The sequence below is a fragment of the Lithobates pipiens genome, unplaced genomic scaffold (genome assembly GCF_037356315.1).
Source record: "Lithobates pipiens isolate NorthernLeopardFrog02 unplaced genomic scaffold, aLitPip1_a1.2 Scaffold_19, whole genome shotgun sequence".
Lineage (NCBI taxonomy): Eukaryota > Metazoa > Chordata > Amphibia > Anura > Ranidae > Lithobates > Lithobates pipiens.
In genome coordinates, this window is record NW_027507764.1 from 245,017,687 (window position 1) to 245,043,709 (window position 26,023).

Below are 26,023 nucleotides of genomic sequence, written 5' to 3' on the forward strand. Positions count from 1 at the left end.
TTGGATGAGGCATCAGGAGCATTTGTGCACGTACAAGTACTCTGCAAATTCTCGATATCGGTCCCGATACTAGTATCGGTATCGGGACAACCCTGCTTACCAGTATGTCATTGCTAGGTGCTCTGGTTCGGCACATTATGGATTGGATGGGTCTGGAGAGTCTGCAGCTGTTATAGTAAACATTGTTACAAATGACGAAGTTGAAGGAAGATGAAGTGTCCTTAAAGCAAAAAATCGAATTCCTTCGTAAATCATGCCCAACATTGATGACAATCTTAAATCATTCTTTTTTTTAAAGGTGAGCTAACCCTTTAAAATGATATCAGGGACTTAGGGGTCATATTAAAGAAAAGGCTATCCAAGGTAGTATTCCCAGAAATACTGCCTGTACTTCAAGCCACATGTGAGAGGTAGCATAAGGTTAGAGACATGAACAAGTGTCTAAGAAACTGGTGTAAGAAGGAAGATTTTAGGTTCAAGGAGTACTGGGCTGACCTTGCAGTTAGTTCTACAGCAGAGACAGATTGCACCTAAATGGGGAGGGTGCAGCTCTGTTGGGGGAGAAGATGGAGGCACTGGATCTTCTAAAACATGAGGAGAATGTTGACTTAAAGTGAATGTAAACCCTGTCCTATACCCAGTGAAGTGAACAGCCTCAGATGATGCACAGAGATTAAACCAATTTCTCTACACAAGTTTTAAATGTATATCATCCCAAGACCTCCTGCTCTCTCTTATTCCTTTTGTGCCAAATTGTAATGTAAATATAATGTCTGCCCTCATGTTGTAAAGCGCTGAGCAAACTGTTGGCGCTATATAAAACCTGTATAATAATAATAATAATATCTGCTATCTCTCCCTTTCTATATTCTTGAGAACGTGCACATGGTGTTACTAATGTTTCCTCCTTTTTCAGCAGTGGGAAGGGAGTCTGGGCATACACTATGTGAAAGCTGATTGGAGGAAAGGCACACACCCCTTCCACATAGGCAGAGGACTGAAGAAACATGCAGAGCTTTATTGTAAATAGACTAGCTCTCTGCTAATCTCCCTCTAATCGCCCTCCCAACACAAATTTTCAGCTGCTTTTATCTCCTGTGTTGGAGAACTTGTCACAAGTTATGCTGATGACAGAGGAATGGAGCAGCAGAAAGACACAGTACTTGGGGCTTTGGAGAGAGATAAGTAAACATTACAGATAGATGTACCCAGGTCAGCTTTCATGAATGGGCGGAAATTACGTTTCTACGTTGCTTCCACCCTGCAATGATATGGAGATGGGTGTACTCGTCTCCAAAGCAAGCCAGCAAGAGGATGCGTTCGCCTCCTACGGCACCAGAGTGCTGGTGGGGGGGTCCCATACCCCTGCCGATGAAAGTGATCTGGTGGCGAATCCTCTGCAGAGACCACTTTTATCTGAAAGCGGACTGCCACTGAAGAAGAGGATACCGGGATTATGGCAGATAGCTGCTGCCATAATGGTTTTCCTCTTCAAAGTAGCATTGTAAAACGACGGCAGGTGGTCCGTAAGTGGTTAAAGCGGAGTTTCACCCAAAAATGGAACTTCTGCTTTTAGGGAAGATGACCCCCTTACATGCCACATTTGGCTTGTAATTTTTTGGGGGGGGGGGACGGAAACCCTCTTTTTAGACCGCGGCGCAGGAAGAAAGTTAACCTCTCCACCCTTCCTCTCAGCGATCATCTGGGACACGTCACCAATCCCAGATGATTGCCCAGCCAGTCATGGCTCGCAGCGCAGCTCGTGCACGCGCAATGAGTGCCCGGCTGTGAAGCCACAGCCGGACACCCACAGTAACAATGCCAGCGCCGCAGAGAGGAGGGGAAGTCAAGCAGAACATAGTCCCCCCACATCACTGGACCCTGGGACAGGTAAGTGTCCGATTATTAAAAGTCAGCAGCTGCAGTAGGTAACAGTGATCACAGAGTAATACGATTTGCCATAAATTATAACAAAAGAAAAATTTTAAAATAGCCCACTTTAGTAAGCTGCCTCCATACTAAATGAGATCAAATTCTTACAACAAAGAACTCTGAAGAGAAGTGGGAATGCTTTAAGGGCACATTAACTCCTGGCATTCGTCAGTGTGTTCCACTCAGCAGCAAACATAAAAAAAATTAAAGGTAAACTTGGGTGCCGAAATACCAACTTAAAAAGGCATATTACCAAGCCAAAACAGTCCTTTACTAAATTTAAAGCCGAAGGTTCATCATTGGCATTCCAAAACTACTAAGAGTACAATAAGGGCAGCTAAAATAGATCGTGAAAAAAACATTGCTTCAGACAATAAAAAAACTAAAAAAATAAAAATTTTTTAAAAATATATAATAGTAAAAAGACGAGGTCAGAGCATATTGGCCCATAAAAGATGATCAGGGAAGATGGTCACAAGTGATAAGGAGAGGGCAACTGTAATCAATACATTCTTCATTTATACAGATGAATGAGCAGTATAATAAACAAGACATTCATGTTAATAACAATATTTCTCTTTCGTTCACTGACTGACACAGCTCCATTAATCTTGACCATAGGGTTGTTATGCCACCTTCAGGAGAGGACTAGGCAGAACATGTTATACATGTGAAAAAACAGAACTTTACATTTCTGCCCAGGGGGAGGTCCCTCCAGTAATAACCCCTCAGCCTGCATCCTGCAGCTCAGTTTTTTTCTGCCTAGTGAAGGAGACGGACCTAGGATCCCTGCGGAACCATCGGTCCTGGGATTTTTTTGCTGAAGTTTGCCTTTTGCACAAGATTTTAGGATCCTGTGATCTGCTGTCAACAGCCAGCTGGGTGACAGACTGGATAATCTAGATCCTTGTAGTCTCCCCAGCCTGGCCATCGAGCGTGTGCAGACCCTAGCTACGCGCTGGGTTGGCCACGACATGCCCCTCAGGCTCCAGGGGCGGCCAGTGAGTGCAACGCTCTGGGGCACACACATGACCGGACTACCAATGTCTTTGTCAGTGTGCCGTGGCCAGCAACCACCCCGTACTGATCAGCGAGTGGGTCTGTGATGGAATGTCCCCAGCTCGTCCGCATGGTAAGTACAGCTCTCCCTGCCTCGGTGGGATTGAGCAGCTGGGCATTCCCTGGGAGGTTGATTCGTGGGTCCCTCTCTTTTCTCCCTGTCCCTATTTTTGCCCCCCCATGGGGGATGCTGCATGATGGGCTGCTGAGTGGTGTGTGTACCTGTAGCCAGGGGTCCCCTGGGGGGCTCTCACCATGGATGGGGGCTGTGCTCTAGGCGGCTGTGTCCTTGGGTGTCTGTGGTCTCCCCGCTGGAGGTCTGCATGTGCTGATCGCCTTAGCGCTGTTCTGCTGCCATTTTCACTGTCCTTTCACTGTGTACAGTTGTTTGTCGGACATTTTTGGTGTGCTTCAGTGGAAAGCATGGCCATTTTACTGTAGCTCGGTGGCCATTTTCTCTGTGATTATATCACTTATACAGGGCGGCTGGTGACTATTTTGTTGTAGTCCATCACGGTTTTTATGCTCGGCACTGGTCCCTGCTGCTCAGAACAGCGCGGTTTTTCATTCAGGACACCTGGGAGCTGACACAGGCACTTGTAATTGAACGGCACGGAACTTGGTCAGGGTGGTGAGTCCTGCGGTGGGGGCCCCTCAGTCTGCAGCACCTAGGAGGGTAGGACTGTGCACCTGTCCCAATTCCCCAAGGGTGGCAGACAGGGTGGGTCAGCGTGGCTTCAGAAACTGGTGTTTCTTCCCTAGACCTTCCTGCAATTGCAACCGGCTCGTCTGCAAACAGTGCAGTGGACGCTCTGTCGGCAGTCCTTGAAATGTTTGTTGCCAGGGTGGAGGCAGTGTGTGGGCGCAAAGGTGGTAAAAAGTGCCGTCCTCCAGGGAGAGCTCTGATGCAGACTCGGGTCCTGCTGAGACTGGCGGCCACTGCTCTGTTGCTTCAGATGACGCTGACCAGGACCGATCGAACAGTGACTATGAGTCCCCGTCCGGGTCCGCGCAAGACAAAGCACTAGTTGGAGCACTTATCACAGCTGTGCGTGATACCCTGAAAATTCAGGATACACCAGGTCCCTTTAGGGTCCTATAAGCCAGCCCGTACACCTAAGGTGTTTCCGTATCTGACTTATTTCGATAAGTTCATATACAAGGAATGGGGAAGACCGCAACGGACCTTTTCGGTCCCAAAAAGAATGCGGTGCATTGCCCCTTTGAGGAGAGCCTTCTTAAAAAATTGTCGGCTCCTCCGGTCTTGGACCCCCCAGTATCCAGGTTAAATAAAGTAACCACGATCCCGGTGAGGGGACTTCTGCATTTTAGGGCCCTACTGACAGGAAGGCTGAGACAGTGGCCCGTTCCTTGTTCGCGGTTGTGAGGTCCGCAATACGACTAGTACTGGCCACAGCACTTGTGTCGCAGACACTTACTGAATGGGCAAAACTTTTGCGCCGCAAATTGGAGAAGCAGCAGGCTACACCTGTCTGCGTGGAACTAGCAGACCAGCTTGTGCACTGCCTTAAGTATGTTTGTGATGCGGCCCTGGGTACACTTCCCTTGCTGTCCAGGGCTTCAGTGTCAGCAGTGGTGCTGAGGTGCCTGATTTGGCTAAAATGCTGGTCTGCGGACCAGGCATCTAAAAAAGCCTTGACGGATCTACCCTTCCTTGGTGAACGGCTCTTTGGAGCCTCGTTGGATGACATTAAGAATGTCACAGGTGGGAAGTGTACCTTGCTCCCACAGGACAGGAAGACGAAGGAGCCAGGCCGTAGGCAAGGGCCCTCATTTTCCTCTCAAAAGAGGCTTTTTCGCCCGTCCGGGACTTCGACTAAACGATCCCAATCCAACAGGATGACCTCTGAGGGACAAAAGTGTCCCTGGAATCACAAGCCTGTGAACAAAAGTGCTAACGCATGAAGGTTTGCGTGTAACGGGCGGGGGGTCATCTTCGGGAGTTTGCAGCCCGATGGGCCTCTCACCTATCCGACCAATGGTTCTGTGAACTGATTTCCTCTGGCTACAAGGTAGAGTTCCTCTCTTGGCCACCAAACAGACTCGCCGAGAGGCCCTAATGGGAACAGTAAGGGACCTGCTAAGCCGCTGGCTGATAGTTCCAGTTCCGGAGTTGGAAAGGTAGAACCCCTGGAACTCCAATCTGTTTGTAGTCCCCAAAATGGAAGGGCTATGTCCAATCTTGGACCTAAAAGCCCTCAATTGCTTTGTAAAAGTACAGAGGTTCAGAATGGAATCTGTTCGCTCAGTGGTCGCTGGACTCCCTGGCGTCTTTGGACATCCAGGATGCGTACCTGCAGATACCCATATGCCTCAGGCATCAGAGATTTCTGCAATTTGCAGTTGGGGAAGCCCACTACCAGTTTGTGGCTCTTCCTTTTTGGCTTGGCATCGGCACCCCGAGTTTTTACCAAGGTATTGGCTCCGCTTTTGGCATTGTTACGACAACGTGGGATCGCGATCGTAGGTTACCTAGACAATCTCCTGAGAGCAGCTTTTGCCTCAGAATTAAAGGATGTGGCGATCACCATGCAAACCCTGCAGGAATTTGGGTGGCTGTTGAACCTAAAGAAGTCTGTGCTCATACCGACTCAGCGCTTGGAGTACCTAGGCTTACTGCTGGACTCCATGGAAGCAAGAGTCTTTCTCCCTTCAGACAAACTGCAAACACTCAGAGCCGCTGTAAAACTATTGAAGAACCACAGGTGGTCCTCGCTGCACTTTTGCATGCGAGTCCTGGGACTCGTGGTGGCCTCCTTTGAGGTGGTACCATTACGCCCAGTTTCACAGCAGAGTCTTGCAGAAGGAGATCTTGATAAATCTCCATTATCCCTGGACTGACAGATTCGGGTGAGCCAGTCAGTCAGGGACTCCCTGCTCTGGTGGCTGAGGTCCCCCACACTTTGGTCCGGGAAGTCGTTCCTACCTCTACATTGGACAGTGATCACAACGGATGCCAGCCTGACCGGCTGGGGTGAAGAACTGGGAGTACAGTTGATCCAGGGCCTCTGGTCGGGGGAGGAATCCAAGTTGCCGATCAATGTGCTTGAGCTTCGAGCGATCAGGCTATGCCTCTCCACATGGTCGATGAGACTACAAGGGCGTCCGATCAGGATCCAGTCAGATAACGCCATGGCGGTGGCATATGTCAACCATCAAGGAGGAACAAGAAGCTTGGCTACAGCACAGGAGGTTGCTCACATCTTTCAGTGGGCAGAGCAACCTGTACCAGCCTTGTTGGCCATTTACATCCCGGGAGTAGAAAACTGGCAGGCGGGCTACCTAAGTCGCCAGATGCTGGACCCAGGAGAATGGGCGTTGCATCCGGAGGTGTTCAGGCTGCTGTGCCTGCGGTGGGGCACACCAGATGTGCTTTACCATCGCTGGTTTTAACGGCATGGCTGTTGAGAGCCAGGTGCTAAGGAACCTGGACCTGTTGGACTCTGTAATTTCAGCTATGTTGAGAGCAAGGAAATATTTTTCTCGGAAGATATACCATCGTACCTGGAAGGCCTACATCTCCATGTGCGAGGAGAAAGGGTGGCGTCCACGCACCTATTCCGTTTCCAGGATCCTGCTGTTTTTACAGTGAGGGATAGGCCAGAAATTGGCTTTAAGCACCAATAAGGGACAAATATCAGCCTTGGATGTTTTTGTCCAACGACCCCTGGTGTCTCACTCTCTAGTGAGCACTTTTATTCAAGGGGTCCGACGTAGTTCCTCCGATGCGTCCACCTTTTCCCCCGTGCGATCTGAACCTGGTGCTATCGGTGCTTCAGAGACCACCGTTTGAGAACATAAGGGAAATTCTCTTGTTGAGTCTTTCTCAGAAGGTGGTCTTCCTAGTGGCCATTACTTTGGCCAGGAGAGTTTCAGAACTGGCGGCCTTGTCCTGCAAGTCGCCCTATTTGGTTATCCATAAGGAAAAGGTGGTGGTGCGTCCGAAACCTTCTTTTCTGCCGAAGGTCATTTCGGCGTTCCACATAAATGAAGACATTGTGTTACCATCTCTGTGTCCTAAACCAACACATCCTAAGGAGGTTACTCTTCATTCCCTGGTCGTGGTCCAGGCTCTAAGGGTATATTTGTCTGCCACGGCTCCCTTTCGGAAGTCACTCTGTTCATTTCCGTAGCTGGTCCAAAAAAAGGTATGGCGGTCTCGTCGGCCACCATTTCGAGGTGGATCAGACAGATTGTGGTACAGGCCTACGCCTTAAAGGGGCAGGTGCACCCTTTTTTGTCACGGCCCATTCCACCAGGGCAATTGGAACCTCTTGGGCTTTCCGACTTCAAGCGCCAGTCGCTAATGTAAGGCAGCAACTTGGTCGTACGTTCACCCTTTTACCAAATTCTACAAAGTGGATGTAAGCGCATCGTCCAATGCTTGCTTTGGCCGCAAAGTTTTGCAGGCGCCCGTGTAATGTTGCAATTCTTCACTCTTTACTCTGTTTTTTTTTTTTTTAAATAGTTACTTTTGAGTATAATGCACTGTTGCATTGTTTGCTGATGAAAATAGTATCATTATTAGAAGCCCACTTGTATTTATGAAGAACCATTTTTCCAAGACCAGACTTTTAATATTCTATGAGGAGGTGAGCTGTAATTTAGATAGAGGAAGGCCTGTGGACATAGTGAATCTAGATTTCACTAAGGCATTGGAGACTGTACCCAACAAATAATTTGCTTACAAATTAGGGTCTTTTGGTATTTTTGACATGGTATATACCGGGATAGAAAACTGTATGCAGGAGCGTGTGTAGAGGGTGGTGACTAATGGCATTTTTTCTGAATGGTCTGGAGTTGACTGTGGTGCTCCTGGGTTCTGTCTTGGGACCATTTCGGTTTAACTTGTTCACAAATGATATAGTGGTTGGAATTAATAATTCATGTTCAGTGTTTTACTGATGATGCAAAACTAAAAAAAGATAAAAAAAAAGTGGTTAAAAAAACTAGAAAATGCATTTCCTGGAGAAAATGAGTGGGAATGCTGAATAGCTGAATTGCTAAAGCTAACTGGAGGAATAGCTTAAATCCGTAAGAAAAAGTTGAAGAAGTGAGAATAGTTGGAAAAGTATTAATGGTTTTACAATAAACATGAATTTCATTAAAAATGTTTAACATCACCACTAATGTATGAAAGATGTGGAGTATTTAAAGTTTTTTTTTTTTAAAAAGCTTTTTGATCATTAATCCCCACACCTAATGAGTGAGAGACAGTGTGAGAGAACCCTTTAAACAAGCCTTAATAAATCCACAACAATACATGCTATGGAAACAGTGACTTCACTGTTAGAGACACACGGCCTTTGTGAACGTATCGGTATAAAATTTATGTTGATAAACTTAAAAATGTGGGCATGTCAGCGATTTTAAAAAGAAGTTGGCTGTGCGTTTCACTGGGAAATGTAAAGAATTTAATACAGGACAGTCACTGGAAGAAGGTGTAGAACTCTTGTCATTTGGAAGCTCAACCAGCCAAAAGTAAAAGGTATGTCACAAAACTGCACATTGTCTGAAACTAGACAAAAATACCTACCTATGTAGGACAAGTAGATCTTGTGAGCATGAGAGCAATTTATAGAGAAGGAACCAAGAACTTTTTTTTTAAGGCTCTGTGCTCTAGCTTTGACATCATCCACTCTAAGCAGCCTAGTAGACACTCTGTTTAATCGATAAAATTTCCTGAAATGATCACTAAACTTAAATGGATTTTTCACGAAAACTGAAAAGATATAGCCAGATAGCTGAATATTTTATGAACATTTTAAAGTTTGTTTGGCATCTGTAGGTGAAAGTATGAAGGAGCTGAAACTTTTGGGATCAGAAGAAGATTTGAAGGATGCTCTCATTCACTTCAATGTTTAAAAAAAGTATTAAAAAGCTTAATATTTTAAAAAGTATAAATAGTAGAAAAAATATTGAAGTCCAATCATTAGCTGAAAGAGCTGAACATTTTAAAAAGTTTAATGATTTTAATAGCTGAAAGTATGCTGAAGTTACGCAGAGCCAAAAAAACATACGGAATAAAATGAAAATTAAATAAATAAATTTCCTGGAGAAAATGCGTGGGGATGCTGAAAAGCATCAAAACTGCCCCATCATATTGCCCCCATCAAAACTGCCCCATCATATTCCTCTATTATAAATCAGTACATGGTGTGACTGTGCTCTCCCCCACTGCCCATCACTGTGTATAAGAAGCTTTGGTAACCATGGAAACAAAACAGACAACAAAAGCCTGGATACCCTAAATTTTATGAAATGTTCTGACATGATCTCTAAACTTAAACAGCTTTTTCACAAACACTCTAAAGATTTTAAGGATTTGACGCATGCCCTCATTAACTTCAATGTTAAAATAAAAAGTGTTAAAAAGTTTAATATTTTAAAAAGTATAAATGGTAGAAAAAAGTTGAAAGAGAGAACACATCAACTGAAAGAGCTGAACATTTTAAAAAATTTGATAACAATAGTGGGAATGCTGAAGCATTCCCACTAATAGATAAAAACAAATAACAATAGTGGGACTGCTTCAGCAAGTATTTATTAGTATGACTGCTCTGTTTTCACCTGATGAGCTGGCCTGTACTATGTGCAAAAACGAATATGTTTGAGTCTGCCACTATATACTTGTATGTGTTCCCACATATACTGAACTGTGAATGAGAATAAAGACAGTAGAGTGCTAGATTATAAAAAAAAAAAAAGCATCCTATCATAAACAGTGTGTACCACCAGTGAGCAATAGTACAAAAGAATAATCAAAGGATGATCTGTAATCTAATATTAATATGAAATGTGATCCAAAGAAAATAGATTAAAAAATATTCATAATAAGATCTACATATAGATATTATTACACCACTCCGTGATAAAGCTCCATGCGATAACAAACCATTATAAAAGTGTGACTAGAGTCCAATATATAGATGCACTCTTTTGTGAAGTAGGTATAGATTAACATCACCTCAGGTGCCCCTCCACCTTCCAGCCTATAAGCTCACCTCCAGCACTGACCTGCCCCCGGTCACTCTGCGCCTTCCCCTTTAAGAGGTATATAAATCCATGATAATTTACAGTAATCCTATTCCTGATACATTCGTTCCAGCATGTGATGATCCATATAGGTAGTGCTCGTAAAAAAAAAAATCAAAACGCTTGCATAGTGCTGAATCATATAAAAACAATCTTTAATGAAAGCTTCAAAATATAATGCACGTTTCTCAGTGCACTTCCTCTAGTTCACCTTGGCAATGGACTTGGAACATTAGGGGTGTGCAGCCCTCTTAAAGATCACTTGGATGTTGCAAACCTCAGATCTAAACAGCCGGGGCATAAACTTCTGCGCCATCGTGTTTCATCACCCATCACATGACTTAAGGAGTAGAAGTCCAAGCATTGCTTCCTCTGCTGCCACTTCCAACAATGTCTCCTCTCTACTTCTGACTGAAGGTAGAGAGGAAACATTGCTGCAAGTGGCACCTGAGGTGATTTATGTTAATCTACACCTACTTCACGGAAGAGTGCATCTACAGTGGGAAAAATTGTTATTTGATCAACTGCAGATTTTGTAAGTTTGCCCACTTACACAGAAAGGAAGGGTCTATAATTTTTATCATAGGTGTATTTTAAATGATAGAGACAGAACGGCAAAGAAAAATCCAGATAAAAACACCTAAAACAAATGCTATAAATTGAGTTGCAGTTCAGTGAAAAAAAAGAGTATTTGATCCCCAAGCAAAACAGTACTTGGTGGAGAAGCCCTTGATGGCAAAAACAGAGGTAAGACGTTTCTTGTAGTTGTTGACCAGGTTTGCACATATCTCAAGAGGGATTTTGGTCCACTCCTCTTTAAATATCTTCTCTAAATACTTAAGGTTTCTTGGCTGTCTCTTGTTTTAGCTACCTCCTTACGTTTTCTATAGTATTAAAGTCTGCAAACTGATAAGGTCACTCTATGACTTAAATCTGACCACAGCACTTTCTCACAATCCTTTAAATCATTTTGATGTTCATTGGCATGACTGTACATGTGCCGCCTTGAGGAGGGGGACTCGCCCCGGTTTGGAGGAAGACCCTAAGAACACCATCCCCACAGTCAAGCATGGAGGTGGAAACATGCTTTGGGGCTCTTTCTCTGCTATAGATACAGACTCACTTTGCCGCATTGAGAGGCCAATGGATGGGGCCATGTTTGCAAAACCTCAGCCAGAACACGGAAGATAGGTCATGGATGGGTCTTTCAGCAAGTCATTGAATCAAAACATACTGCCAAGGAAACAAAGGAATTGCTCAAGAAGAAGCACATCACGGAGTGACCTAGCCAGTCCCCAGACCTTAAGCCTATAGAAAATGTATGGAGGGAGCTGAAACTTTGAGTTGCCAAGCAACAACCTAGCAACCCTAAGTCCTTGTACACACGGTTGGAGATTCCGACGGAATGTGTCCGATCGGACGGCTTTGTCGGATATTCCAACTGTGTGTGGTCTGCATCGGACTGTTTCCGTCTGAATATCCGTCGGACCAAATTTTCCAACTTGCCGGAAATATTTTCCAAAAAAATGCTTTGATCGGACATACTCCGATCATGTGTAGAGAATTCCGATCGGACAAAGTGCCACGCATGCTCAGATCAAATTCCTACATCAAAGCTATTGGCTACTAGCCTGAACGTAGTCCCATCGTAACGAAATTACGTCATCACGTTCTGAAAGATCGGATTTTCCGACAACTTTGTCCGACCGTGTATATGCAACAGTTTCGGACAAGATTCGTCGAACAAAATCCGACAGATTTGGTTGTCAGAATCTCCGACCGTGTGTTCAAGGGCTAAGGATTTGGAGAAGATATGTTAAAAAAAAAAAAAAAAGTGCAACCAAAATCCCTCCTGAGATATGTGAAAACCTGGTGTCTAACTGCAAGAAACATAGAAACATCTTACCTCTCTGCTTGCTAACAAGGGTTTATCCACCAAGTACTTAGTCATGTTTCTCTTTTTTTTTTCTCTCACTGAACTGCAAATACGTTTATAACATTTTTTTGGTTGATTTTCTGTCTCTGTCATTTAAAACACACCTATGATAAAAAAATTAATAGACCCTCAATTTCTTTGTAAGTGAGCAAACTTACAAAATCTGCAGGGGATCAAATCATTTTTCCCCCCACTGTATATATTGGACTCTATTCACAATTTTATATTCGTTTGTTATCGCATAGAGCTTTTTCACTGAGTGGTGTGATAATATCTATATCTAGATCTTGTTATGACTATTTTTTAATGTATTTGGATAACCTTTGATATTAATATTTGATCTCAGATTATCCTTTATTGATTATTCTTTTGTACTATTGCTCACTAGTGGTGCACTGGTACTGTTTATTATAAGGTGCTTGTTTTTGTTTATAACCTATTACTATTGAGGGGAAGCCTAAGAGGGGATATGCTATTGATATACAAATCCTTGGATGGTGATATTGCGAGAAAACTCCCTTATACAGTTAATGGTGTCGGCAGAAATTGTAGAGGAGTTAACTTTTTTTCTTTTTTTTTTTATGAATTTCTTAGCAAACACAATATACATGGATATGGGAAATATGGAAAACACACAAACCAGCTGAACTGGATGTACCAGTGTCTTTATTTAACTTTACTGATTTTATAATGTACTGTATGTATACAACAAACTATGTAAAGCATTTTGGTGTGGGCATTTAAGATTTTGTAGTTTTTCTTTTCCTTTGTAAACTTAGGCTCTGGAGGATGAGGTACTGTAACTGCATCATGAATCCTTGATGCATTCCCACTCAACTTTTCTGCTGAAAATGCAGACATGTTACTGCACTTCTACTGCCATCTACTACTGAGCCATGGTAACATGATCAGTACCCAGGTAATAGGGAGGTCCTGTATGCAGACTCCTAAAATCCCATCCATTCTGAACTTTATTGTGGGAGTTCACTGCTACAAATCCCCTCAATTTGCAATGAATAATCACAGGTGCAAGGGATCTGGGTGAAAAGGACCAAATAGTTCTGCAGGTGGCCTACAAGATACTCAAAATACCATTCAGGGCATTAGCGGTTTCCTTGACCTAAATCGATGTAAGATTATGATGCCGCTCCCCTCCTCAGACTTTAGCTCCCTCTCACGCATGCATCATTTGGCCTTCTAGAGCCGGGGTCAGCAACCTGTCGATTGAGGGCTACCTGACGACCATATAGGGGACAGGTAGACTGGGAACAGGTCTGCACCGCGACCCTTGCCTTCTCTCTCTGCCTTCAGCTGCCCTTGCCTTGCCTTTGGTCCGCCTCTGTCCCCCCCCCCGGCTATCATTAGTGAATAGCGGGGACCAAGAGCCAGCACAGCTCAAGACAGAGGGTGGGGGAGGGGCTGGCCAAGTTGACTTTTCAAGTTAACCTGCAGACAATTTGCTGCTAAGTCCTAAGCAACCAGTCACCAGCTTTTTAATATAAAAAGTCACTCTGCCAGGTTCCGCCCCTTGTCCAGAACTGTGCTTGCTCTTGGTCTCCTGTGTGTACCACCCTTCACTTAAAAATCCCTGCATTATGAGCGCAACACACTCCTGTTCCCTGCATTCTAATCACAATGCACTCCTGATCCCTGCATTCTGAGTGCACTCTCTTGCAATACTTTTTTTTTTTTTTTTTGGCGTATACTGCGTTTGTTAACCCCAAATGTAGATTGCAATGTATCATCACCCACAGTAGATTACAAAGGCAGTGCATTTTGAACACGAAGCAGAAAACACACATGGAACATGCCTTTCTGGCATCTTGTTCTGGTGTGAACCGGCCCTAACAGGACACGGTGATCTTAGAATTCATCAGTGTTGTTAAAGTAGAGCTCCATCTCTCTAAGTTTGCCTACCCCTCTTTTAGAGCCTTCATTTTCCAGAGGCCAAACATTTACACATCCTCTATTCACCCTGATTCAGGAATCTGAGGTGGAACCTCCTTTCCTTTAGTATATTGTGGAAAAAATTGAGGACCCTACATTTTTTTAGTGAAGACCACAGATGATATTTTTTCCCTTGCATTTTCTGAACCACCAAATGCAGCAGCATCTCACTCTCCACATCCTAAAAAAGCCCCTATGGGCATCAAAAGACTGACTTCGTCTAGAAAGATTTTTCCCATACATGCACTGAATGTACAAGGACTAGCCCAAGCCTGAAAGATTATTCACTTCTCCCAAACGTTTTGTTGTGATTTAGTCTATGGAAAAGAATAAATTGGCTATTCCAGTAGTGGATCCTGCTATTTCATGTCCCAATAAATACCTGTTTCTATTAGAGATGTTCCCTCTTTTAAGGAAGCCTCTCTTGCCCTTGCGGGTCCAGCCCCGCAGTTGCTGCCTTGACTGTTTTGCCAGACAATTTCTGACTTGGCAAGATAAATGAACTTGGACCAGGAGCATGTTTTTGATGGCACTGCTCTCTTAAGATTATTACATAGTTACATAGGTTAAAAAAAGACAAGTCCATCCAGTTCAACCACAAAAGAATAATAATAATATCATACACTCCCATATACCCAATTCTATGCCCACAGTTGATCCAGAGGACGAGAGGCAATCGGATTTTCCCTGGATCAACTTTACCTATAAATGTTAGTACCCAGTTATATTATGTACACTTAGGAAATAATCCAGGCCTTTCTTAAAGCAATCTACTGAGCTGGCCAGAACCACCTCTGCAGGGAGTCTATTCCACATTTTCACAGCTCTTACTGTGAAGAAACCTTTCCATATTTGGAGATGAAATCTCTTTTCCTCTAGACGTAAAGAGTGCCCCCTTGTCCTCTTTGTTGACTGTAAAGTGAATAACTCAACACCAAGTTCACTATATGGACCCCTTATATATTTGTACATGTTGATCATATCCCCCTTAATCTCCTATCAAGAGTGAAAAAATTCAGTTCCTCTAATCTTTCCACATAGCTGAGCTCCTCCATGCCTCTTATCAGTTTGGTTGCGCTTCTCTGCACTTTATCCAGTTCCCCAATATCCTTTTTAAGAACTGGTGGCCAAAAAGCTGAAGCTGATTGTTTTGTGTTAATGCTCTGAAGAATATAATTTACATCTTTAGAACGCTCCTTATCTCTGTTCAATGTACAGGATGTTGTGGTTAAAATTTTGGTCTGCTGAACCTGCTTGTTAAAAAGCATCTTTTATGCATGCCTTTTGATGGTAAATACCTGTTTGGTGAATCCCTTTATCAATGAATCAAGGAACTCGCTGGGGAAAATATGCTCCTTCACCACAACAAAAAGCCTAAGTCTTCTACTCATATGCATACTACTTCTGGTCAGCGAAAGCACAAGTGCTTTCTTTTTTATTACTATTCCTTTATATCCAGGTGGGCTGAACCAGTGGTCATCAACCCTGTCCTCAGGACTCACTAACAGGCCGGGTTTGCAAGATAACAGAAATACATCACAGGTGATATCATTTGCTGCTCAGTGATTGCGGTATTCTAGTCTGCATCTCCCCAAGGTAATACATAAAACCTGGCCTTTTAGTGGGCCCTGATAACAGGGTTGATGTCCACTAGGCTGAAGGAAAAAAAAAAACTGACAGCTCAGGTTCGGAGCCGCTGTACCAAAAATCCATTGTTGGTACATCGATCTCCCCTGCTGTTCTATTGCCAGGATATTGCCAGGACCCTGCCAGGATACTCCCGTTAGCACTCTCAGCCACTGGCTGAGAGCGATGATTGGGAGCCGGTAGGCAGACCTTTTTCAGTCATGCCCCTTCAACAGAAGCCAGCCAAGCAGCCGGCTTTTGTCAAACCAGCTGCAGTACACACGGGCCGAATGTGGGACGGTTTTTATTGAACCGGCCGATGCTGCCCGACATTTGGCCCGTGGTTTTGGCAGGAAGTATGGATAGTTTTAAAAGATAGTTTTAGTGAGGCACAGGATTCTGCCTCATTGATTCTCTTTCAGAAACTTTTTGTCTTGCAATCCCTAATCAAAACTTTTGTTCAGGGATTTGCTCAAATAAATCCCCCAGTTTGACCTTTTAAGTCACCTTGGGATCTGACTTGTTGCTCTCTGTACAACCTTTGAACCAGTTAGAGGAATTCTTTACATTCCTTTGGAAGACCTGACTTGAAGATGGTCTTCCTGGTAGCCATTACATTTGTTCAGTGTGTTTGAGTTGGCAGCTTTGTGTTTTGCACAGAGTGGTTTTTTGACCAAAACCTTCCTTTATACCTAAAACCTGGTATACACTGGTAAAAGAAAACAGGCACTTGGGAGTAGCTTACTGTACTAACTATCCAATGTTATTACAGCTACCTACCTGCTGAGCTATTGTGTTCTGACAGAGATTGGCAAAAGGGTAAGACCACAGTGGGGAGTACTTGCTTTGCTTTGGGAGCTTATCAGCAGAATCCCTAATCGCCAACTGGCTGGACATTTCGAGGTTCGGAAAACGGAACTCGTTCAACGATCACTTTGGTGGCCCACCTTGAAAGTAGATTGTAGGACATATGTAAATTCCTGTGCCATCTGTCAGTGCAACAAGGGGTCCAACGCCAAGGCTTGGGGTCTGTTAAGACCGTTACCAATCCCAGAGCAACCATGGAAGAAAATTTCAATGGGCTTTATAGTGGACTTGCCCTCGTCAGAAGAGTACACGTCTATTTTTGTCGTAACACTTCCTGCCTATGATAGGCACACCTTCCACTGTGGATACAGTAAATATCTTCATTAGAGAGATATTCAGACTGCACGGACTTCCTGATCACATTGTTTTGGCTAGAGGGGTCCAGTTTATTTCTAGATTTTGGAGAAGTCATTGCAGAAGCCTGGCTATTGACGTATGTTTGTCCTGTGCCTATCATCCACAAAGTAATGGGCAAACCGAAAGAACCGACCAAACCTTGGAACATTGTCTAAGATGCTTTTTCTTTTTCCCAAGATGACTGTCTCTCCCTACTTCTGTCTGCCGAATTTGCGTATAATAACTCTGTGCATGCAGCAACCAGTCACCTTTTTGGGTGTAATATGGCTTTCACTCCTCATTGTTGCCCAACACCATCCACGAAGCCTTAGTACCAGAAGTTGAGGATTGGATCACCTTCATCCATGCAAATTATCAAACCCTCCAAGAAACTATGCAGAAGGCTTAGAAGAAGCAGTCCTAGCTTCAAGGTTGGAGAGAAGGTATGGCTCTTCTCCACTAACCTCAAATTGTCTTGTCCTTCCATCAAATTGGAGCCAAAGTTTAACGGTCCATTCAATATCAAGAGAGAAGTTAATCCTGTGGCATTCAAATGTGTCCTGCCTAGGTTGTATAAAATTCATCTGGTGTTTCATGTCACTGCTTAAGCCAGCCATACCAAGCCCTTTTCCTGGGAGAGAAGGGCCATCTCCTTCAGTCTGTGGGTGATGAACCAGTATTCAGAGTGGAAGCCCTCCTGGACTGTCAGAAGAAAGGTAGGCAAAATCAGTTTCCTATCAAATGTAAGGGGTATTCAGCAAAAGAGAACCCATGGGAACCAGCAAGTAACGTACATGCTTCTAGACTTTTACAGGAATTCTGCCATGGATATCCTGAAAGATGGTGTTTTTTGGGTATCTGGAGGCTGCCCCTTGGAGGGGGGGAACTGTCAGGGAAATGGTCAAAGAACTGGCAATCTTGCCAATGGCCACATCAGGTGTATTCCCAGGCACATTGGCGCACGCAGATGCGCACATGCAGATACGCAACGGCGCACGCACAACATGACCTGACCTATATAAATTTGCTGCTGAGACCTGTGCATTGCTGGATCATGATCGGCTCCCCTGTGTTCCTGACTCTTGTTTCCCCATTACTAATTCGGCTTGCTCTGGCCTGTGATCCTGATCTCCCGGTTTTACCTTGGTTTGTACTACTGACTTCGCTCCTGTCTGTCCCCCGTGTTTGATCCTGGCTTGGCTTACCGACTCTGCTGCAAATCTGTCTCGCCGTGTATGACCTCGGCTTGTTCCAGTCTTGCTACCTGAACTGATGTTACCATGTATGACCCCTGGACTGGTTCCTGGTTCTGTCTCCAGTTTCCTCCAAGTTCATCTGATACCGTACAAGCACACCTGCTCTACTATCCACCTTGCTAGTTTGTTACCTTTCAGTGACCAACTGTTCAAACAACCATACCTGGCAAACCGTGCTTCTTTGGGAACTGCTCTCCCTGTCCCACTTCCAGGGAAGCGCTGCACTTAGCCGCAAAGGGAGTCCTCTCTGCATCTCGACCTCGCACCTGGTACATGACAATGCTGCACTAAAAATGAACTTTAATATATTGCAGTAAAAGTGTCCTGGAGCACTTCTATATACCGCACCAAAAGTACACTACCAAGCAGTAAACCTTCTCTGACACACTACATAATTGCATAGTTAGTCAGGTTGAAAAATATCTAGTTCAGCCAAAAAAATATATAAATCCTACAATCCCATATACACAATCCTACACCTACAGTTGATTTAGAGGAAGGTGAAAACCCCCAGCAAAGCATGTTCCAATTTGCTACAGCGGGGGAAAAAATAATTTCCTGATCCCCCGAGAGGCAATAGGATTTTTCCTGGATCAACTTTTCCTATAAATGTTAGTATCCAGTTATAATATGTGCACTAAACTGACACTAAAGTAAAAAAAGGAAGGCTGCACTATCACTATAGTCACACTACACTGATACTTTACACTTAAGATAGAATCACAATAGCACACTAACTTGCTAGCAGCAATGAACAGAGCCCTCTTCTATATATATCCACTCCACTATCACACTGCAAATGACTGCTCTGGGAAGGAACCTTTTTAAAGTGTGGGGAAATTCTATGAACAATAAGCTATGATTGGGCACAGTCCTCATTACTTTCTCCAATAATGACTCTGACAGTGTTCTGTGCCCTGATTGGGCAAAGCCTTCATTGCTTCAGTTAGTCGGGGGTTTCGATGCACTGTACGGCGGTAGGCGTGCCGAACAAACGGTAGAACACCCAAACTATTCGGGTGTTTTTTGAATGGGCAAATAGCCAATGTTTGGGCCGAACTTATGCTCAGCCCAAACTGTTCACTCAACACTAATTTGTTACTAATCAGAAATGCACTACATTGAAGTTTGTTGGTGTCTTTCATGTTGGTTGTATAACCATACCTTTTTGCTAATCAGAAATGCACTGAAGTTGTTGTCCTTCCTGTTAGTTATATGACTGTACTTTGTCACTAATTAGAAAAACACAACATTGAAGGTTGTTGGTGTTCTTTCTGTTGGTTTTATAACTGTACATTGTTAATAAAAATACACAGCATTGAAGGTTGTTGGTGTTCTTTCTGTTATGATTACTAATCAGAAATACACAACATTGAAGCATGTTAGTGTCCTTTTTGTTGGTTATAGGACTATGCCCTGTTGAGCATCAAAAATGCACAACATTGAAGTATGTGTGCCCTTTTTTTTTCCTTTTTTTTTTTTTTTTATGACCGTATCTTATTGCTCATTAGAAATACACAAAATGGAAGGTTGTTTTGTATCTTTTCTGTATTTATATATATTACCCTATTTTGCAGTATATCAGACAACACAACAGTGTAGGTGCTGTCTTTTTTCAGTTTTTTTATATTGGTTATATACCTGTACCTTTTTGCTAATCAGAAATGCACAATATTGAAGTTTGTTAGTGTCTTTTCTGTTAGTTATGACTTGCCTTGTTGCTATTAATAAATACACAACATTAAAGTTGTTAGTGTCCTTTGTGTTGGTTATATAACTATACCTTGTTGAGCATCAGAAATATACAACATTGAAGTGTGTCTTTTCTGTTTATTTGGTTAAATGACTTATTGCTATATATCAGAAATACACATCATCAAAGGTTGTTTGTGTCTTTCTATAATTATTGCCTTATTTTGCTGTACACCAGAAAAACAGTGAGAGGCTTTTGTGTCTCTTCTGTTTTTATATTTGTTATATTGCTTATCTTGCTGCATTTCAAAAATATACAACATTGAGGTTTGTCCGTCCTTTCTGTTTACATTTTCCATTCATATTTGGTATGTTGATTTATCTAGATGCACTTCAGAAATACACAACATTGTTGTCTATGCAGGTGTCCTTTCTGTGTAAATAATTTTCTTGTGGTGTGCGTCAGAAATGCACAATATATGACCTATATATTTGTGATATGAACTATACAGGTATCCCTTTTATTTCAGACCTTTATTTTTCTGTGTACCTGGAGGGGCTGCTTCTGGCTGCATAGACTTCAGATCTCAGAAAATCTAGTCCTTTACATTCAGGCATGCCCGAGGCATTCCCTGTTCTTGAAATCCAGTAGGGTTATAGGGCGTTGGAAGAATTTAAAATCACTTTCTTTAGTAAGAACTTAGGTGTTCTATTCATGGAAGGATTATTATCTGAAGATGTAGTATCAGAACTTATGACCTGACCAATATACCCGACTTAGTAGGTTTATGGTTCTGTATGTATCCTTCATATCACCCTCATTAGTACCAAAAGGCATCCAATGGTGTTGGAGTGGATTATGGTTTCAGACATTGGGTAGGGCACCTGATATTTGCGGAATAGTTGCAATCAGTTTTTACCAGGCCCCTTTCTGCCTAATTTTAATGCATTTACCTCCAGGTATATATTGAGCGTGGGGTATGTAGAACAATTTCTCAGCTGGCATGCCAGAATTTAGATGTAAGAAAATACATAGGTTGGATCTGCCTTGGGTACATTCCTGTCCAGCCTTCTGAGCACAGGGAATAAGCGTCCCATAACCTATCGACTATCACTTTGACAAATAAATAAAAGGGGACCGCAAGGGTTGTCTGTCAGGTAGCCTTTTCTCCTGAACAGAGTAGCGTTTAACCCTTTCATGACTAAGCCCATTTCTGACATTTGGTGTTTACAAGTTAAAATCTGTATTTTTTGCTAGAAAATTACTTACAGCCCCAACATTATAAATATTTTTTAGCAGAGAATCTAGAGAATAAAATGGCGATTGTTGCAATATTTTATGTCATACTGTATTTGTGCAGCAGTGTTTTAAACTTTGTGAGAAAAGGGACACTTTCATGAATTTTAAAAAACTAAACTGTAAAGTTATCCCAATTTGTATAATGTGAATGATGATACGCCAAGTAAATAGATACCAAACATGTCACACTTTATAATTGCACGCACTCATGGAATGGCGACAAACTACGGTACCTAAAAATCTCCATAGGCGACGCTTTAAATTTTTTTTACAGTTACAGAGGAGGCCTAGTGCTAGAATTATTGCTCTCACTCTGACAATTGTGGCTATACCTCACGTGTGATTTGAACACAGTTTACATATGCGGGCGCGACTTCCATATGCGTTTTCTTTGCTGTGCAAGTTCGCGGGGACGCGGGTGCATTCATTTTTTTTTTCTTATTTTTTTGTTATATTATTGTGTTTTTTTTTTTAAATTGATCACTTTTATTGCTGTCGCAAGGAACGTAAACATCCCTTTTGACAGTAATAGGGGGTGACAGGTACTATTTATGGAGGGATCGGGGGTCTAATCCCTCCTTTGCACTTCAAAGTATTCAGATCGCCAAAAACTGCGATTCTGAATACTGTATTTTTTTTTAAAAATCCAGCGCCATGGCCAGCCGAGTAAACTGGAAGTGACATCGCTTCCGTGTTTACATTCAGGAGACTGGAACAAAGCCATTTACGGCTTCGTTCCAGTCTGTGGCTAGACGCTGGAAGTGCCGGATCACCGATTGGGTCTCCCGGTGGGACAGGAGGCCCAGTCAGAGCGGCTGGTGGTGGCAGGAGGGAGGATGTCCCCTCCCGCTTTTAGCCTCATCGGTTGTTATCCCTAGAAAGCCGATTGCCCACTCTAAAAAAATAAAATAGTACTGAGATGATGCCTGCAGCTGCAGGCATCATCCTGGTATAACCCCTGAAAGCCGAGTCCGCATATAGAGGATTTATTAAGGCATTGTTACATAGTTAGTTAGTCAGGTTAAAAAAAGACACAAGTCCATTCAGTTCAACCACAAAAAAAAAAAAATAATAATATCATACAATCCCATATACCCAATTCTATACCCACAGTTGATACAGAGGAAGGCAAAAAACCCCAGCAGAGCATGATCCAATTTGCTAAAGCAGGGGAAAAAATTCCTTCCTGATCCCCCAAGAGGCAATCGGATTTTCCCCGGATCAACTTTACCTATAAATGTTAGTACCCAGTTATATTATGTACACTTAGGAAATAATCCAGGCTTTTCTTAAAGCAATCCACTGAGCAGGCCAGAACCACCTCTGCAGAGAGTCTATTCTACATTTTCACAGCTCTTGCTGTGAAGAAACCTTTCCGTATTTGGAGATGAAATCTCTTTTCCTCAAGACGTAGAGTGCCCCCTTGTCCTCTTTGTTGACTGTAAAGTGAATAACGCGACACCAAGTTCACTATATGGACCCCTTATATATTTGTACATGTTGATCATATCCCCCGTAATCTCCTATTATCAAGAGTGAATACATTCAGTTCCTCTAATCTTTCCTCATAGCTGAGTTCCTCCATGCCTCTTATCAGTTTGGTTGCCCTTCTCTGCACTTTCTCCAGTTCCCCGATATCCTTTTTGAGAACTGGTGCCCAAAATATTCTCTTTTTTGCATACCTCCCAACTCTTTGAGATAGGAATGAGGGACACATATCAGCAAAAGTGTGTAAGCATAGGTCACAACCCTGGCCATGCCCCCTTAAAGGAGAATTGTACAACAACAAGATTGTTTAAACCCACAAGTGCTTTTTTTTTGCCACTACTATTCATTTATATTGGCTTTTAGAATTTACAAATGAAGCAATTTAGATGAATTAGATGAAAGGTTTAGCATTAGAAAACACTTTTTGATAGATAAAAAGTGCATTATATAGATCAGACCAAAATGAGGGACAAATAAGGAGGAATGAGAGACAGAGGGGCATTGCTTCAACTCAGGGACACTCACTAGAAATCCGGGACAGTTGGGAGCTATGTTGTTGACCAATGTTGTGTCCTTGTTTCACCAAACATTGTCTCTAATTGGTCCTTTAAGGCCCCTTTCACACATGCAGACGATATGTCCGTATTTCATCCATCCGTTTGCGGATGAAATACGGGCATAAATTCATCCCTATGGGATAGCGGGTGTCTGCGGATGAATATCCGCAGACACCCGATTTTGTCCGCCTCCGCTACTGTCCGATTCTGCAGACGGAGGAAAATCCTATTTTTCTATCCGTCTGCAGAGCGGATCGGATGAACACGGACAGAAAGTCCGTGCGCATCCGATCCCCATAGAGGAGAGCAGAGAGCTGACAGGGCGGTCCCCGCACAGTGTGCGGAGACCACCCTGTCCGCAGCCGGCTCAGCGGGGACAACGGAGCGATCCCCGCTGAGCGAGCGGATCATCACGGGGCGGATCATTACTGATCCACCCCGTGTGAAAGGGGCCTTAGTGGTCCTAAGAAGTGGCTACAGGCATGCTAGGCCACAATTGCTAGATGGTTGAGACAATAAACCTACAAAATTCAGACTTTCAGATTTCATTACACCTAGATCCTGCATCCAAGGCAGACAAGGCAGGGTCATCAGTGGCGCAGACCTGCAGATCAGCCACATCTAGCTAAGATACCTTTTATAAGGCATTATGGATTGAAGGTAAGACTCACTCCAGAACCGGCCATTCGACAGGAAGGTTAGTTTTTGCCCATCTCCAATCATCTGTGAAGGTAGCCTGCGTATACTAGGCTGTCAGAATAAAAATAAAGTCATTGTTTTCTTACATTGCCTTAAGAAGTTAGTGATTTAGCCTAGTCATCCTTGCAGCGTACCTTGTTTTGCCAATGTTTTGCCTTTTTTTTTTTTTTTAGGGAATCAATTATAAGTTTGAAAAGGAAATACTTAAGAAGTGAAGAGGATGTTATGGCATCTGGCTCAGCAAATATGGACTCCATTTTAGAGAACATTGCAAGCGAGGGATGCAGAAGTTTGTTGGATGAAGTTTTTTTGGATTTGGAGGTAACATGAATTTTACTTATATGTATATTTATACTGTAGACTCTTCCTTTTAAGAAGGATTAGAACCCCTGTTAGGTTTTTATTGCTGTCTCTGTCTCTGCTGGGAGGAGATTCATCCACTTTATTTGTCCTGTTTACGATTATCATTGAAAGTAAAAGAAAAATCAAAATTTTGGGTTGTAGTGACTTTGGGGACACCAAGAGTTTCCCTCAATTTTCAGAGAGTTCCCTGTATTTCTACTTTAAGTTATTAGTTGTACTATGGTTTTTATTAAACATTAAAGGGGTTGTAAAGGTAAATGTTTTTTCACCTTAATGCATTCTATGCATTAAGGTGAAAAAACATCTGACAGTGCCGGCGCCCCCAGCCCCCCCCCCCCGTTTTTACTTACCTCACCCCTCGAAAGTCCCGCGCTCGTCCCCCAACGTCCTTTCCACCATTCAGCCTGGCCGCTGATTGGCTGGAGTGGATGGATGGAAAGCAGCGCAGCCATTGGCTTGCGCTGCTGTCAATCACATCTACTGACGCGGAGCGCCAGGGTGGCGGAGCCGTGTGATACAGCGAGCGGCTATAGCCGCCGGCTGTATCACGGGAGCGCGCCCGCAGATGCTTCTCACCATGCGAGGGAGCTCGCATGAACGTGAGAAGCATCTGCGGGAGGAAGCAGAGACAGCTGCCGAGGGACCCCAGAAGAGCAGGTTCGGGGCCACTCTGTGCAAAACGAGCTGCACAGTGGAGGTAAGTATAACATGTTTGTTATTTTAAATGAATAAAAAAATTCACTTTACAATCCCTTTAACCACTTTCTGACCACCGCTGTCGTATGTCGGCTGTTTGAAGTGGACTATTGTTATTATGGCAGCACCTAGCTTTCATAACCCTGGTATCCACTTCTTCAGTGGGCGGTCGACTTTCAGATAAAAGTGGTCTCAGTGGCAGATTTGCTGCAAGATCACTTTTATCGGTTGCTGGAGAGGGCCCCCCCCCCCCCTTCCGCCACGCTTCGGTGCCCTCCGCCACTTACCAGAGCAGCCGGTAGAAGCAGAGGTGATCGGATCCTTCTCTCCGTGTGGTATGGAGCTGAGTGAGGGGAAGCTGGCCCCCACCTGGCTCCATACTATTACAGGGCAGAAGCAATGTAAAAACGTCACTTTTGCCCAAAGCTCTTAAAGTGGAAGTAAACTCCCCTATCATTTTCAGCCAAGGAAGCTGCCATCTTTGCCTCTGTTTAATCTTCAACTGCTATGGTGCTGCACATGTGATTCGTTATGACACCAGCCATTGGATGGTTTGATAGTTTGGCTGAGAGCACAGCCAATGTGCAGTTAGCATTTCCGGCATGCCTTTTTTTTTTTTTTTAATCGATGGGTTTACTTCCACTTTAAAGGGACTTTTTTTCCAAACTTTTTTTTTTTTTTTTTTTCATTGCATTTTAGTGTCAATATGAGATCTGAGGTCTTTTTGACCCCAGAGCTCATATTTAAGCGGTCCTGTCATGCTTTTTTTTCTATTACAAGAGAAGTTTAATAGGAATACAAGTGACACAATTTTTTATTTTTTTTTAAGAAAAGTGTAAAAATAAAGAATAAAAAGTGTATGCGAGTAGCGCCTGCATATGTAAACAGTGTTCAAACCACACATGTGAGGTATCACCGCGATCGTTAGAGGGAGAACAATAATTCTAGCCCTAGACCTTCTCTGTATCTCAAAATATGCACCCTGTAGAAGGAGATTTTTAAGGGTAAAGGCCGGTCGCCATTCCACAAGTGGGTGAAATTTTGATATATAGGGTATCAATTTACTCGGCCTAACATCATCTTTCACAATATAAAAAAATAAAAATTGGGCTAACTTTGCTGTTCTTATTTTTTCATTCAAAAAAAAATTTTTTCCAAAAAAAAAGGGTGCTTATAAGACCGCTGCACAAATACGGTGTGACATAAAGTATTG

General features: G+C 43.2%; 1 protein-coding gene across 2 annotated transcripts in view; it reads left to right on the forward strand.

Moving 5' to 3' along the window:
- EXOC3 (exocyst complex component 3) overlaps positions 1 to 26,023 on the forward strand; it is a 344,012-nt gene that overhangs the window by 213,276 nt on the left and 104,713 nt on the right. For both annotated transcript variants that reach the window (XM_077491872.1, XM_077491873.1), the window contains one exon: positions 23,925 to 24,072. In XM_077491872.1, coding sequence (XP_077347998.1) covers positions 23,925 to 24,072 — 148 coding nt within the window. The remainder of the gene's footprint in view (positions 1 to 23,924; positions 24,073 to 26,023) is intronic.